The sequence below is a fragment of the Plasmodium brasilianum genome (assembly GCF_023973825.1).
Source record: "Plasmodium brasilianum strain Bolivian I chromosome Unknown PB_00_26, whole genome shotgun sequence".
Taxonomy (NCBI): domain Eukaryota; phylum Apicomplexa; class Aconoidasida; order Haemosporida; family Plasmodiidae; genus Plasmodium; species Plasmodium brasilianum.
In genome coordinates this window covers 1-13,591 of record NW_027122947.1, presented here as the reverse complement: position 1 = coordinate 13,591, position 13,591 = coordinate 1, and the positions used below count along the sequence as shown (strand labels likewise).

Genomic DNA, 13,591 nt, shown 5'->3' with positions numbered 1-13,591 from the left:
ACATATTCATGGATAATTCTATTTATTAGGAGTCTCACACTAGCGACAATGGGGAAGTCGTTACACCGTTCATGCAGGACGGAGATTACCCGACAAGGAATTTTGCTACCTTAGGACCGTTTACGATACAGCCGCCGTTTATCATTGATGCCGGGCAGATGTCAGTAACTTGAATTATTCATCGGAATTATCAGTGACTTGTGTTGTAACCTTACAGACGCTTCCAGATATTAACTTCTTATAAATGGTAGCGCCGGTTTCCCGGGTATCCAATCCAGTGCTCCATTCAAGGCATAGAGACTCAGCCTATGTTCAACTTTGTAGGAATTATTATAGCTTTTGGTATCTCGTAATGTAGAACAATAATGGGTTGACCGTCAAATCCTTTTCATTAAAAGAGTGGAAAATAATGCCCAGCCAACACCATCCAATTTGATTGGGAATTATCTGTGTTACAATATTTTTGATCCCAGGCTGGTATTAAATGTAAACTTTTAGCCCAAAAGAATAGAAACAGATGCCAGGCCAAAAACCTAAAATAGAGCTATGACGCTATCAATTTTGACAAGGCAGATAAATTCTTTCATAGAACTTAACGTATCATCATCCATACATAAATAAAACGGTAGATAGGGAACAAACTGCCTCAAGACGTTCTTAACCCAGCTCACGCATCGCTTCTAACGGTGAACTCTCATTCCAATGGAACCTTGTTCAAGTTCAAATTGATTGGTAAGGTATAACGTTTACTATCGAATGAAATAATGTGTTCCACCGCTAGTGTTTGCTTCTAACATTCCACTTGCTTATAACTGTATGGACGAAACCTCCAGGCAAAGAAAATGACCGGTCAAAACGGAATCAATTAACTATAGATAGCTGATACTAACAATTTATCATTACTCAAGTCAGCATAGTATATATGAAGGTTTCTATGGAAACACACTTCCCTTCTCGCCATTTGATAGCGGTTAACCTTTCCTTTTCCTTACGTACTCTAGCTTTGTACACAAATTAATTCGTCTACATTAGATACTATATTTGAAACAGGACATATATGTTCAATTATTCTGAATAGAATAGGAACTCTATAAATAACCATACTATTTCTATAAAATGCCAATATAATATTGTTATTTGATCAGTATGAGGTAAAATAACATATGATATACCATATAATGAATATGACCATTCACTATTTATGTCATAAATATCTATCATTCTTATAAAGTATATTAATAATAATAATAAACCAATAATAACATGTGAAAAATGTAAACCTGTAACACAATAAAATAATGTTCCTGAAACTCCATCATTAATATAATATTCTAAATGTAAATATTCAGTTGTCTGTAATGATGCAAAACATTCTCCAAGTAAATATATTATAAATATAATACTTGATATTTCAAAACTCATACCTTTTTCTAAAAGAAATTGTAAACATGCAGTCATACATGATGCACTTGCTAAAGTAAATGTAATAGTTAAAATTAACATTCTTGATGAAGTTAATATAATTCCTTCATCATATAAAGGACATGGAGATAAACTAAAATGTAATATACCCCAAAAATATGTAATAAATAATAATGCTTCAGATATAATAATTGATAACATACCAGATACTAATGAAGAAAATGTGGAATAAAAACTTTCTCTAATAGAATATACAAAAATTAATAAAATTATTGGATTAAAGGTAAATAAAATACCAACAGAAAAGTATTTTAAAGATGTTCCATATAATGATGTTAATGAAGGATAAGATATTAAATGTGCTTTTATATTATTGTAATTATTAAATACAAAAAATATATTTATAAGAACGGTTATTTTGTGTACCGTTAACATATAACGGTAAGAAGGTTCGCCGGGGATAACAGGTTATAGTATATATAGAGCTCAAATCTTTATATACTATTGGCACCTCCATGTCGTCTCATCGCAGCCTTGTAATAAATATTATTTAGCGTGTATTGTTGCCTTGTACACACCGCTCGTCACGCAAAATTTATATATTAAAGATAAAGAACTCCAGGCGTTAACCTGTAGAGTTGAGATGGAAACAGCCGGAAAGGTAATATTACGTCCAAATGATAAAATATATATGAAATATACTAGCATGGGACTAAAAAATGTTATGTTGTTGGTTTAAGCCCTTTTTACCATACAAGAGATCGCGTACTTTGGATTGAAAAAAGCTGTGAGGAAACTACATTAAAGGAACTCGACTGGCCTACACAATAAGAACGAACGCTTTTAACGCCTGACATGGATGGATAATACTCGACTTTTCCAAAGTTTAACCGCTGTCGCTGGGACTGTATGGATCGAATCTTACTTATTCATATCCAAGCCTCATTTGTAATTTATTTTTTTTGTTTTAAATAGATATACACTCATTACAAATTGTAATCATAAAACTTTAGGATTATACTATTTATGGTTTTCATTTTTATTTGGTAGTTATGGTTTTTTATTATCTATTATTTTACGTACTGAATTATACTCTTCTTCTTTAAGAATTATAGCACAAGAAAATGTTAATTTATATAATATGATATTTACGATACATGGTATAATTATGATATTTTTCAATATAATGCCAGGATTATTTGGAGGATTTGGAAATTATTTTTTACCTATTTTATGTGGATCTCCAGAACTTTCATATCCAAGAATTAATAGTATATCTTTATTATTACAACCAATTGCTTTTATATTAATTATTTTATCTACAGCTGCTGAATTTGGAGGAGGAACAGGATGGACTTTATATCCACCATTAAGTACTTCTCTTATGTCTTTATCTCCTGTTGCTGTAGATGTAATTATTCTTGGTCTTTTAGTATCAGGAATTGCTAGTATTATGTCTTCTTTAAATTTCATTACTACTATAATGCATTTAAGATCAAAAGGATTAACATTAGGTATATTAAGTGTATCAACATGGTCATTATTAATTACATCTATAATGTTATTATTAACATTACCAATTTTAACAGGTGGTGTTTTAATGTTATTATCTGATCTACATTTTAATACATTATTTTTTGATCCTACATTTGCTGGTGATCCTATTTTATATCAACATTTATTTTGGTTTTTTGGACATCCAGAAGTGTATATTTTAATATTACCAGCTTTTGGTGTTATTAGTCATGTCATATCTACAAATTATTGTAGAAGTTTATTTGGTAATCAATCTATGATTTTAGCTATGAGTTGTATAGCTATATTAGGAAGTGTAGTTTGGGCTCATCATATGTATACTACTGGTTTAGAAGTAGATACAAGAGCTTTTTTTACATCTACAACAATACTAATATCTATTCCTACTGGAACAAAAGTTTTTAATTGGATATGTACATATATGGGAAGTAATTTTGGTATAACTCATAGTTCATCTTTATTAGCATTACTATTTATATGTACATTTACTTTTGGTGGAACTACAGGAGTAATATTAGGAAATGCTGCTATTAATATAGCATTACATGATACATATTATGTAATTGCTCACTTTCATTTTGTATTATCTATAGGTGCAATAATTGGATTATTTACTACAATAAGTCATTTTCAAGAAAACTTTTTTGGTAAATGTTTACGTGAAAATTCAATTATTGTATTATGGTCAATTTTATTTTTTATAGGAGTAATATTTATATTTTTACCTATGCATTTTCTTGGATTTAATGTAATGCCTAGACGTATTCCTGATTATCCAGACGCTTTAAATGGATGGAATATGATTTGTTCAATTGGATCAACAATGACTTTATTCGGTTTTTTAATTTTTAAATAAAATTTATTGTTTATATGAATTATTATTCCATAAATTTAGCAAAAGCACATTTATTAAATTACCCATGTCCATTAAATATTAATTTTTTATGGAATTATGGATTCCTTTTAGGAATTATATTTTTTATACAAATATTAACAGGTGTATTTTTAGCTAGTCGTTATACTCCAGATATATCATATGCATATTATAGTATTCAACACATTTTAAGAGAATTATGGAGTGGATGGTGTTTTAGATATATGCATGCAACAGGTGCATCACTTGTATTTTTTCTAACTTATTTACATATTTTAAGAGGATTAAATTATTCTTATTTATATTTACCATTATCATGGATATCAGGATTAATTATATTTGCATTATTTATAGTTACAGCTTTTATAGGTTATGTTTTACCATGGGGACAAATGAGTTATTGGGGTGCAACAGTTATTACTAATTTATTATCTTCAATTCCAGCACTTGTTATTTGGTTATGTGGAGGATATACTGTAAGTGATCCAACTATAAAAAGATTTTTTGTATTACATTTTATACTTCCATTTGTTGCATTATGTATTGTATTTTATACATATATTCTTTTTACATTTACATGGTAGCACTAATCCTTTAGGGTACGATACAGCTTTAAAAATACCCTTTTATCCAAATCTATTAAGTCTTGATGTAAAAGGATTTAATAATATTATTATTATATTTTTACTACAAAGTTTATTTGGTATTATACCATTATCTCATCCAGATAATGCAATTATTGTTAATACATATGTTACACCAATACAAATTGTTCCAGAATGGTATTTTTTACCATTTTATGCAATGTTAAAAACAATACCTAGTAAAACAGCAGGTTTATTAATTGTTTTAGCATCATTACAATTATTATTTTTAATGGCTGAACAAAGAAATTTAACTACTATTATACAATTTAAAATGTTATTTGGTGCAAGAGAATATTCTGTTCCAATTATATGGTTTATGTGTTCATTCTATGCTTTATTATGGATTGGATGTCAATTACCACAAGAAATTTTCATTTTATATGGTCGTCTATTTATTATATCATTCTTTTCTAGTGGTTTATTTGCACTTGTTCATTATAAAAGAACATATTATGATTACAGCTCCCAAGCAAACATTAAAAATTACAAGGCTACGATAAGACGATATTTCTGAATACTGTGCAGAACAATACAGACCGTAAGGTTATAATTATGTTTAAAGTAAGTCAATATCGTCTTATCGTAGCCTTGTAATTTTTAATGTTTGCTTGGGAGCTGTAATCATAATATGTTCTTTTATAATGAACAAGTGCAAATAAACCACTAGAAAAGAATGATATAATAAATAGACGACCATATAAAATGAAAATTTCTTGTGGTAATTGACATCCAATCCATAATAAAGCATAGAATGAACACATAAACCATATAATTGGAACAGAATATTCTCTTGCACCAAATAACATTTTAAATTGTATAATAGTAGTTAAATTTCTTTGTTCAGCCATTAAAAATAATAATTGTAATGATGCTAAAACAATTAATAAACCTGCTGTTTTACTAGGTATTGTTTTTAACATTGCATAAAATGGTAAAAAATACCATTCTGGAACAATTTGTATTGGTGTAACATATGTATTAACAATAATTGCATTATCTGGATGAGATAATGGTATAATACCAAATAAACTTTGTAGTAAAAATATAATAATAATATTATTAAATCCTTTTACATCAAGACTTAATAGATTTGGATAAAAGGGTATTTTTAAAGCTGTATCGTACCCTAAAGGATTAGTGCTACCATGTAAATGTAAAAAGAATATATGTATAAATACAATACATAATGCAACAAATGGAAGTATAAAATGTAATACAAAAAATCTTTTTATAGTTGGATCACTTACAGTATATCCTCCACATAACCAAATAACAAGTGCTGGAATTGAAGATAATAAATTAGTAATAACTGTTGCACCCCAATAACTCATTTGTCCCCATGGTAAAACATAACCTATAAAAGCTGTAACTATAAATAATGCAAATATAATTAATCCTGATATCCATGATAATGGTAAATATAAATAAGAATAATTTAATCCTCTTAAAATATGTAAATAAGTTAGAAAAAATACAAGTGATGCACCTGTTGCATGCATATATCTAAAACACCATCCACTCCATAATTCTCTTAAAATGTGTTGAATACTATAATATGCATATGATATATCTGGAGTATAACGACTAGCTAAAAATACACCTGTTAATATTTGTATAAAAAATATAATTCCTAAAAGGAATCCATAATTCCATAAAAAATTAATATTTAATGGACATGGGTAATTTAATAAATGTGCTTTTGCTAAATTTATGGAATAATAATTCATATAAACAATAAATTTTATTTAAAAATTAAAAAACCGAATAAAGTCATTGTTGATCCAATTGAACAAATCATATTCCATCCATTTAAAGCGTCTGGATAATCAGGAATACGTCTAGGCATTACATTAAATCCAAGAAAATGCATAGGTAAAAATATAAATATTACTCCTATAAAAAATAAAATTGACCATAATACAATAATTGAATTTTCACGTAAACATTTACCAAAAAAGTTTTCTTGAAAATGACTTATTGTAGTAAATAATCCAATTATTGCACCTATAGATAATACAAAATGAAAGTGAGCAATTACATAATATGTATCATGTAATGCTATATTAATAGCAGCATTTCCTAATATTACTCCTGTAGTTCCACCAAAAGTAAATGTACATATAAATAGTAATGCTAATAAAGATGAACTATGAGTTATACCAAAATTACTTCCCATATATGTACATATCCAATTAAAAACTTTTGTTCCAGTAGGAATAGATATTAGTATTGTTGTAGATGTAAAAAAAGCTCTTGTATCTACTTCTAAACCAGTAGTATACATATGATGAGCCCAAACTACACTTCCTAATATAGCTATACAACTCATAGCTAAAATCATAGATTGATTACCAAATAAACTTCTACAATAATTTGTAGATATGACATGACTAATAACACCAAAAGCTGGTAATATTAAAATATACACTTCTGGATGTCCAAAAAACCAAAATAAATGTTGATATAAAATAGGATCACCAGCAAATGTAGGATCAAAAAATAATGTATTAAAATGTAGATCAGATAATAACATTAAAACACCACCTGTTAAAATTGGTAATGTTAATAATAACATTATAGATGTAATTAATAATGACCATGTTGATACACTTAATATACCTAATGTTAATCCTTTTGATCTTAAATGCATTATAGTAGTAATGAAATTTAAAGAAGACATAATACTAGCAATTCCTGATACTAAAAGACCAAGAATAATTACATCTACAGCAACAGGAGATAAAGACATAAGAGAAGTACTTAATGGTGGATATAAAGTCCATCCTGTTCCTCCTCCAAATTCAGCAGCTGTAGATAAAATAATTAATATAAAAGCAATTGGTTGTAATAATAAAGATATACTATTAATTCTTGGATATGAAAGTTCTGGAGATCCACATAAAATAGGTAAAAAATAATTTCCAAATCCTCCAAATAATCCTGGCATTATATTGAAAAATATCATAATTATACCATGTATCGTAAATATCATATTATATAAATTAACATTTTCTTGTGCTATAATTCTTAAAGAAGAAGAGTATAATTCAGTACGTAAAATAATAGATAATAAAAAACCATAACTACCAAATAAAAATGAAAACCATAAATAGTATAATCCTAAAGTTTTATGATTACAATTTGTAATGAGTGTATATCTATTTAAAACAAAAAAAATAAATTACAAATGAGGCTTGGATATGAATAAGTAAGATTCGATCCATACAGTCCCAGCGACAGCGGTTAAACTTTGGAAAAGTCGAGTATTATCCATCCATGTCAGGCGTTAAAAGCGTTCGTTCTTATTGTGTAGGCCAGTCGAGTTCCTTTAATGTAGTTTCCTCACAGCTTTTTTCAATCCAAAGTACGCGATCTCTTGTATGGTAAAAAGGGCTTAAACCAACAACATAACATTTTTTAGTCCCATGCTAGTATATTTCATATATATTTTATCATTTGGACGTAATATTACCTTTCCGGCTGTTTCCATCTCAACTCTACAGGTTAACGCCTGGAGTTCTTTATCTTTAATATATAAATTTTGCGTGACGAGCGGTGTGTACAAGGCAACAATACACGCTAAATAATATTTATTACAAGGCTGCGATGAGACGACATGGAGGTGCCAATAGTATATAAAGATTTGAGCTCTATATATACTATAACCTGTTATCCCCGGCGAACCTTCTTACCGTTATATGTTAACGGTACACAAAATAACCGTTCTTATAAATATATTTTTTGTATTTAATAATTACAATAATATAAAAGCACATTTAATATCTTATCCTTCATTAACATCATTATATGGAACATCTTTAAAATACTTTTCTGTTGGTATTTTATTTACCTTTAATCCAATAATTTTATTAATTTTTGTATATTCTATTAGAGAAAGTTTTTATTCCACATTTTCTTCATTAGTATCTGGTATGTTATCAATTATTATATCTGAAGCATTATTATTTATTACATATTTTTGGGGTATATTACATTTTAGTTTATCTCCATGTCCTTTATATGATGAAGGAATTATATTAACTTCATCAAGAATGTTAATTTTAACTATTACATTTACTTTAGCAAGTGCATCATGTATGACTGCATGTTTACAATTTCTTTTAGAAAAAGGTATGAGTTTTGAAATATCAAGTATTATATTTATAATATATTTACTTGGAGAATGTTTTGCATCATTACAGACAACTGAATATTTACATTTAGAATATTATATTAATGATGGAGTTTCAGGAACATTATTTTATTGTGTTACAGGTTTACATTTTTCACATGTTATTATTGGTTTATTATTATTATTAATATACTTTATAAGAATGATAGATATTTATGACATAAATAGTGAATGGTCATATTCATTATATGGTATATCATATGTTATTTTACCTCATACTGATCAAATAACAATATTATATTGGCATTTTATAGAAATAGTATGGTTATTTATAGAGTTCCTATTCTATTCAGAATAATTGAACATATATGTCCTGTTTCAAATATAGTATCTAATGTAGACGAATTAATTTGTGTACAAAGCTAGAGTACGTAAGGAAAAGGAAAGGTTAACCGCTATCAAATGGCGAGAAGGGAAGTGTGTTTCCATAGAAACCTTCATATATACTATGCTGACTTGAGTAATGATAAATTGTTAGTATCAGCTATCTATAGTTAATTGATTCCGTTTTGACCGGTCATTTTCTTTGCCTGGAGGTTTCGTCCATACAGTTATAAGCAAGTGGAATGTTAGAAGCAAACACTAGCGGTGGAACACATTATTTCATTCGATAGTAAACGTTATACCTTACCAATCAATTTGAACTTGAACAAGGTTCCATTGGAATGAGAGTTCACCGTTAGAAGCGATGCGTGAGCTGGGTTAAGAACGTCTTGAGGCAGTTTGTTCCCTATCTACCGTTTTATTTATGTATGGATGATGATACGTTAAGTTCTATGAAAGAATTTATCTGCCTTGTCAAAATTGATAGCGTCATAGCTCTATTTTAGGTTTTTGGCCTGCAGATAAATTCTTTCATAGAACTTAACGTATCATCATCCATACATAAATAAAACGGTAGATAGGGAACAAACTGCCTCAAGACGTTCTTAACCCAGCTCACGCATCGCTTCTAACGGTGAACTCTCATTCCAATGGAACCTTGTTCAAGTTCAAATTGATTGGTAAGGTATAACGTTTACTATCGAATGAAATAATGTGTTCCACCGCTAGTGTTTGCTTCTAACATTCCACTTGCTTATAACTGTATGGACGAAACCTCCAGGCAAAGAAAATGACCGGTCAAAACGGAATCAATTAACTATAGATAGCTGATACTAACAATTTATCATTACTCAAGTCAGCATAGTATATATGAAGGTTTCTATGGAAACACACTTCCCTTCTCGCCATTTGATAGCGGTTAACCTTTCCTTTTCCTTACGTACTCTAGCTTTGTACACAAATTAATTCGTCTACATTAGATACTATATTTGAAACAGGACATATATGTTCAATTATTCTGAATAGAATAGGAACTCTATAAATAACCATACTATTTCTATAAAATGCCAATATAATATTGTTATTTGATCAGTATGAGGTAAAATAACATATGATATACCATATAATGAATATGACCATTCACTATTTATGTCATAAATATCTATCATTCTTATAAAGTATATTAATAATAATAATAAACCAATAATAACATGTGAAAAATGTAAACCTGTAACACAATAAAATAATGTTCCTGAAACTCCATCATTAATATAATATTCTAAATGTAAATATTCAGTTGTCTGTAATGATGCAAAACATTCTCCAAGTAAATATATTATAAATATAATACTTGATATTTCAAAACTCATACCTTTTTCTAAAAGAAATTGTAAACATGCAGTCATACATGATGCACTTGCTAAAGTAAATGTAATAGTTAAAATTAACATTCTTGATGAAGTTAATATAATTCCTTCATCATATAAAGGACATGGAGATAAACTAAAATGTAATATACCCAAAAAATATGTAATAAATAATAATGCTTCAGATATAATAATTGATAACATACCAGATACTAATGAAGAAAATGTGGAATAAAAACTTTCTCTAATAGAATATACAAAAATTAATAAAATTATTGGATTAAAGGTAAATAAAATACCAACAGAAAAGTATTTTAAAGATGTTCCATATAATGATGTTAATGAAGGATAAGATATTAAATGTGCTTTTATATTATTGTAATTATTAAATACAAAAAATATATTTATAAGAACGGTTATTTTGTGTACCGTTAACATATAACGGTAAGAAGGTTCGCCGGGGATAACAGGTTATAGTATATATAGAGCTCAAATCTTTATATACTATTGGCACCTCCATGTCGTCTCATCGCAGCCTTGTAATAAATATTATTTAGCGTGTATTGTTGCCTTGTACACACCGCTCGTCACGCAAAATTTATATATTAAAGATAAAGAACTCCAGGCGTTAACCTGTAGAGTTGAGATGGAAACAGCCGGAAAGGTAATATTACGTCCAAATGATAAAATATATATGAAATATACTAGCATGGGACTAAAAAATGTTATGTTGTTGGTTTAAGCCCTTTTTACCATACAAGAGATCGCGTACTTTGGATTGAAAAAAGCTGTGAGGAAACTACATTAAAGGAACTCGACTGGCCTACACAATAAGAACGAACGCTTTTAACGCCTGACATGGATGGATAATACTCGACTTTTCCAAAGTTTAACCGCTGTCGCTGGGACTGTATGGATCGAATCTTACTTATTCATATCCAAGCCTCATTTGTAATTTATTTTTTTTGTTTTAAATAGATATACACTCATTACAAATTGTAATCATAAAACTTTAGGATTATACTATTTATGGTTTTCATTTTTATTTGGTAGTTATGGTTTTTTATTATCTATTATTTTACGTACTGAATTATACTCTTCTTCTTTAAGAATTATAGCACAAGAAAATGTTAATTTATATAATATGATATTTACGATACATGGTATAATTATGATATTTTTCAATATAATGCCAGGATTATTTGGAGGATTTGGAAATTATTTTTTACCTATTTTATGTGGATCTCCAGAACTTTCATATCCAAGAATTAATAGTATATCTTTATTATTACAACCAATTGCTTTTATATTAATTATTTTATCTACAGCTGCTGAATTTGGAGGAGGAACAGGATGGACTTTATATCCACCATTAAGTACTTCTCTTATGTCTTTATCTCCTGTTGCTGTAGATGTAATTATTCTTGGTCTTTTAGTATCAGGAATTGCTAGTATTATGTCTTCTTTAAATTTCATTACTACTATCATGCATTTAAGATCAAAAGGATTAACATTAGGTATATTAAGTGTATCAACATGGTCATTATTAATTACATCTATAATGTTATTATTAACATTACCAATTTTAACAGGTGGTGTTTTAATGTTATTATCTGATCTACATTTTAATACATTATTTTTTGATCCTACATTTGCTGTTGATCCTATTTTATATCAACATTTATTTTGGTTTTTTGGACATCCAGAAGTGTATATTTTAATATTACCAGCTTTTGGTGTTATTAGTCATGTCATATCTACAAATTATTGTAGAAGTTTATTTGGTAATCAATCTATGATTTTAGCTATGAGTTGTATAGCTATATTAGGAAGTGTAGTTTGCGTTATCTCATCATATGTATACTACCTGTTAGAAGTTAGATTACAAAGCTTTTTTAACATTCGTACTAGGACGTAGATACTAATATCTTATTCTCTGGACTGGAACAAATAGGTTTTATTGTGGTGAGTATGCGTTACGATATATGCGATATTTAATTTTGTTATAGGACTTCAGTGAGGTTTCATCTTTATTAGCATTACTATTTATATGTACATTTACTTTTGGTGGAACTACAGGAGTAATATTAGGAAATGCTGCTATTAATATAGCATTACATGATACATATTATGTAATTGCTCACTTTCATTTTGTATTATCTATAGGTGCAATAATTGGATTATTTACTACAATAAGTCATTTTCAAGAAAACTTTTTTGGTAAATGTTTACGTGAAAATTCAATTATTGTATTATGGTCAATTTTATTTTTTATAGGAGTAATATTTATATTTTTACCTATGCATTTTCTTGGATTTAATGTAATGCCTAGACGTATTCCTGATTATCCAGACGCTTTAAATGGATGGAATATGATTTGTTCAATTGGATCAACAATGACTTTATTCGGTTTTTTAATTTTTAAATAAAATTTATTGTTTATATGAATTATTATTCCATAAATTTAGCAAAAGCACATTTATTAAATTACCCATGTCCATTAAATATTAATTTTTTATGGAATTATGGATTCCTTTTAGGAATTATATTTTTTATACAAATATTAACAGGTGTATTTTTAGCTAGTCGTTATACTCCAGATATATCATATGCATATTATAGTATTCAACACATTTTAAGAGAATTATGGAGTGGATGGTGTGTTAGATATATGCATGCAACAGGTGCATCACTTGTATTTTTTCTAACTTATTTACATATTTTAAGAGGATTAAATTATTCTTATTTATATTTACCATTATCATGGATATCAGGATTAATTATATTTGCATTATTTATAGTTACAGCTTTTATAGGTTATGTTTTACCATGGGGACAAATGAGTTATTGGGGTGCAACAGTTATTACTAATTTATTATCTTCAATTCCAGCACTTGTTATTTGGTTATGTGGAGGATATACTGTAAGTGATCCAACTATAAAAAGATTTTTTGTATTACATTTTATACTTCCATTTGTTGCATTATGTATTGTATTTATACATATATTCTTTTTACATTTACATGGTAGCACTAATCCTTTAGGGTACGATACAGCTTTAAAAATACCCTTTTATCCAAATCTATTAAGTCTTGATGTAAAAGGATTTAATAATATTATTATTATATTTTTACTACAAAGTTTATTTGGTATTATACCATTATCTCATCCAGATAATGCAATTATTGTTAATACATATGTTACACCAATACAAATTGTTCCAGAATGG

General features: G+C 28.0%; 3 protein-coding genes and 1 pseudogene across 4 annotated transcripts; 3 read left to right on the top strand and 1 right to left on the bottom strand.

The window, feature by feature from the left end:
• The first annotated feature begins 244 nt into the window (after positions 1-244).
• Positions 245-4,993, top strand: MKS88_000356 (annotated as a pseudogene). The gene is made up of 8 exons: positions 245-342; positions 399-477; positions 630-732; positions 1,350-1,645; positions 1,955-2,093; positions 2,436-3,794; positions 3,926-4,312; positions 4,431-4,990. Coding segments are annotated over exons 1-8 (3,021 nt in total).
• Positions 4,994-5,045: 52 nt separating this feature from the next.
• Positions 5,046-7,753, bottom strand: MKS88_000355 (uncharacterized protein; the record flags this gene model as incomplete). The annotated part of the gene is made up of 3 exons (XM_067219386.1): positions 5,046-6,109; positions 6,241-7,505; positions 7,665-7,753. The coding sequence occupies 3 exons, from the start codon at positions 7,751-7,753 to the stop codon at positions 5,046-5,048; spliced, it is 2,418 nt and encodes an 805-aa protein (XP_067070288.1).
• A 424-nt stretch (positions 7,754-8,177) lies between these two features.
• On the top strand, positions 8,178-10,597 carry MKS88_000354 (uncharacterized protein; the record flags this gene model as incomplete). The annotated part of the gene is made up of 3 exons (XM_067219385.1): positions 8,178-8,930; positions 9,573-9,675; positions 10,293-10,597. 3 exons carry the CDS (start codon positions 8,178-8,180, stop codon positions 10,595-10,597), a joined length of 1,161 nt encoding a protein of 386 aa, XP_067070287.1.
• A 627-nt stretch (positions 10,598-11,224) lies between these two features.
• On the top strand, positions 11,225-13,591 carry MKS88_000353 (uncharacterized protein; the record flags this gene model as incomplete). Its single annotated transcript, XM_067219384.1, has 4 exons — positions 11,225-11,313; positions 11,473-12,238; positions 12,372-12,771; positions 12,903-13,591. Coding segments are annotated over 4 exons (1,944 nt in total), but the record flags the coding sequence as incomplete, so codon positions are not given.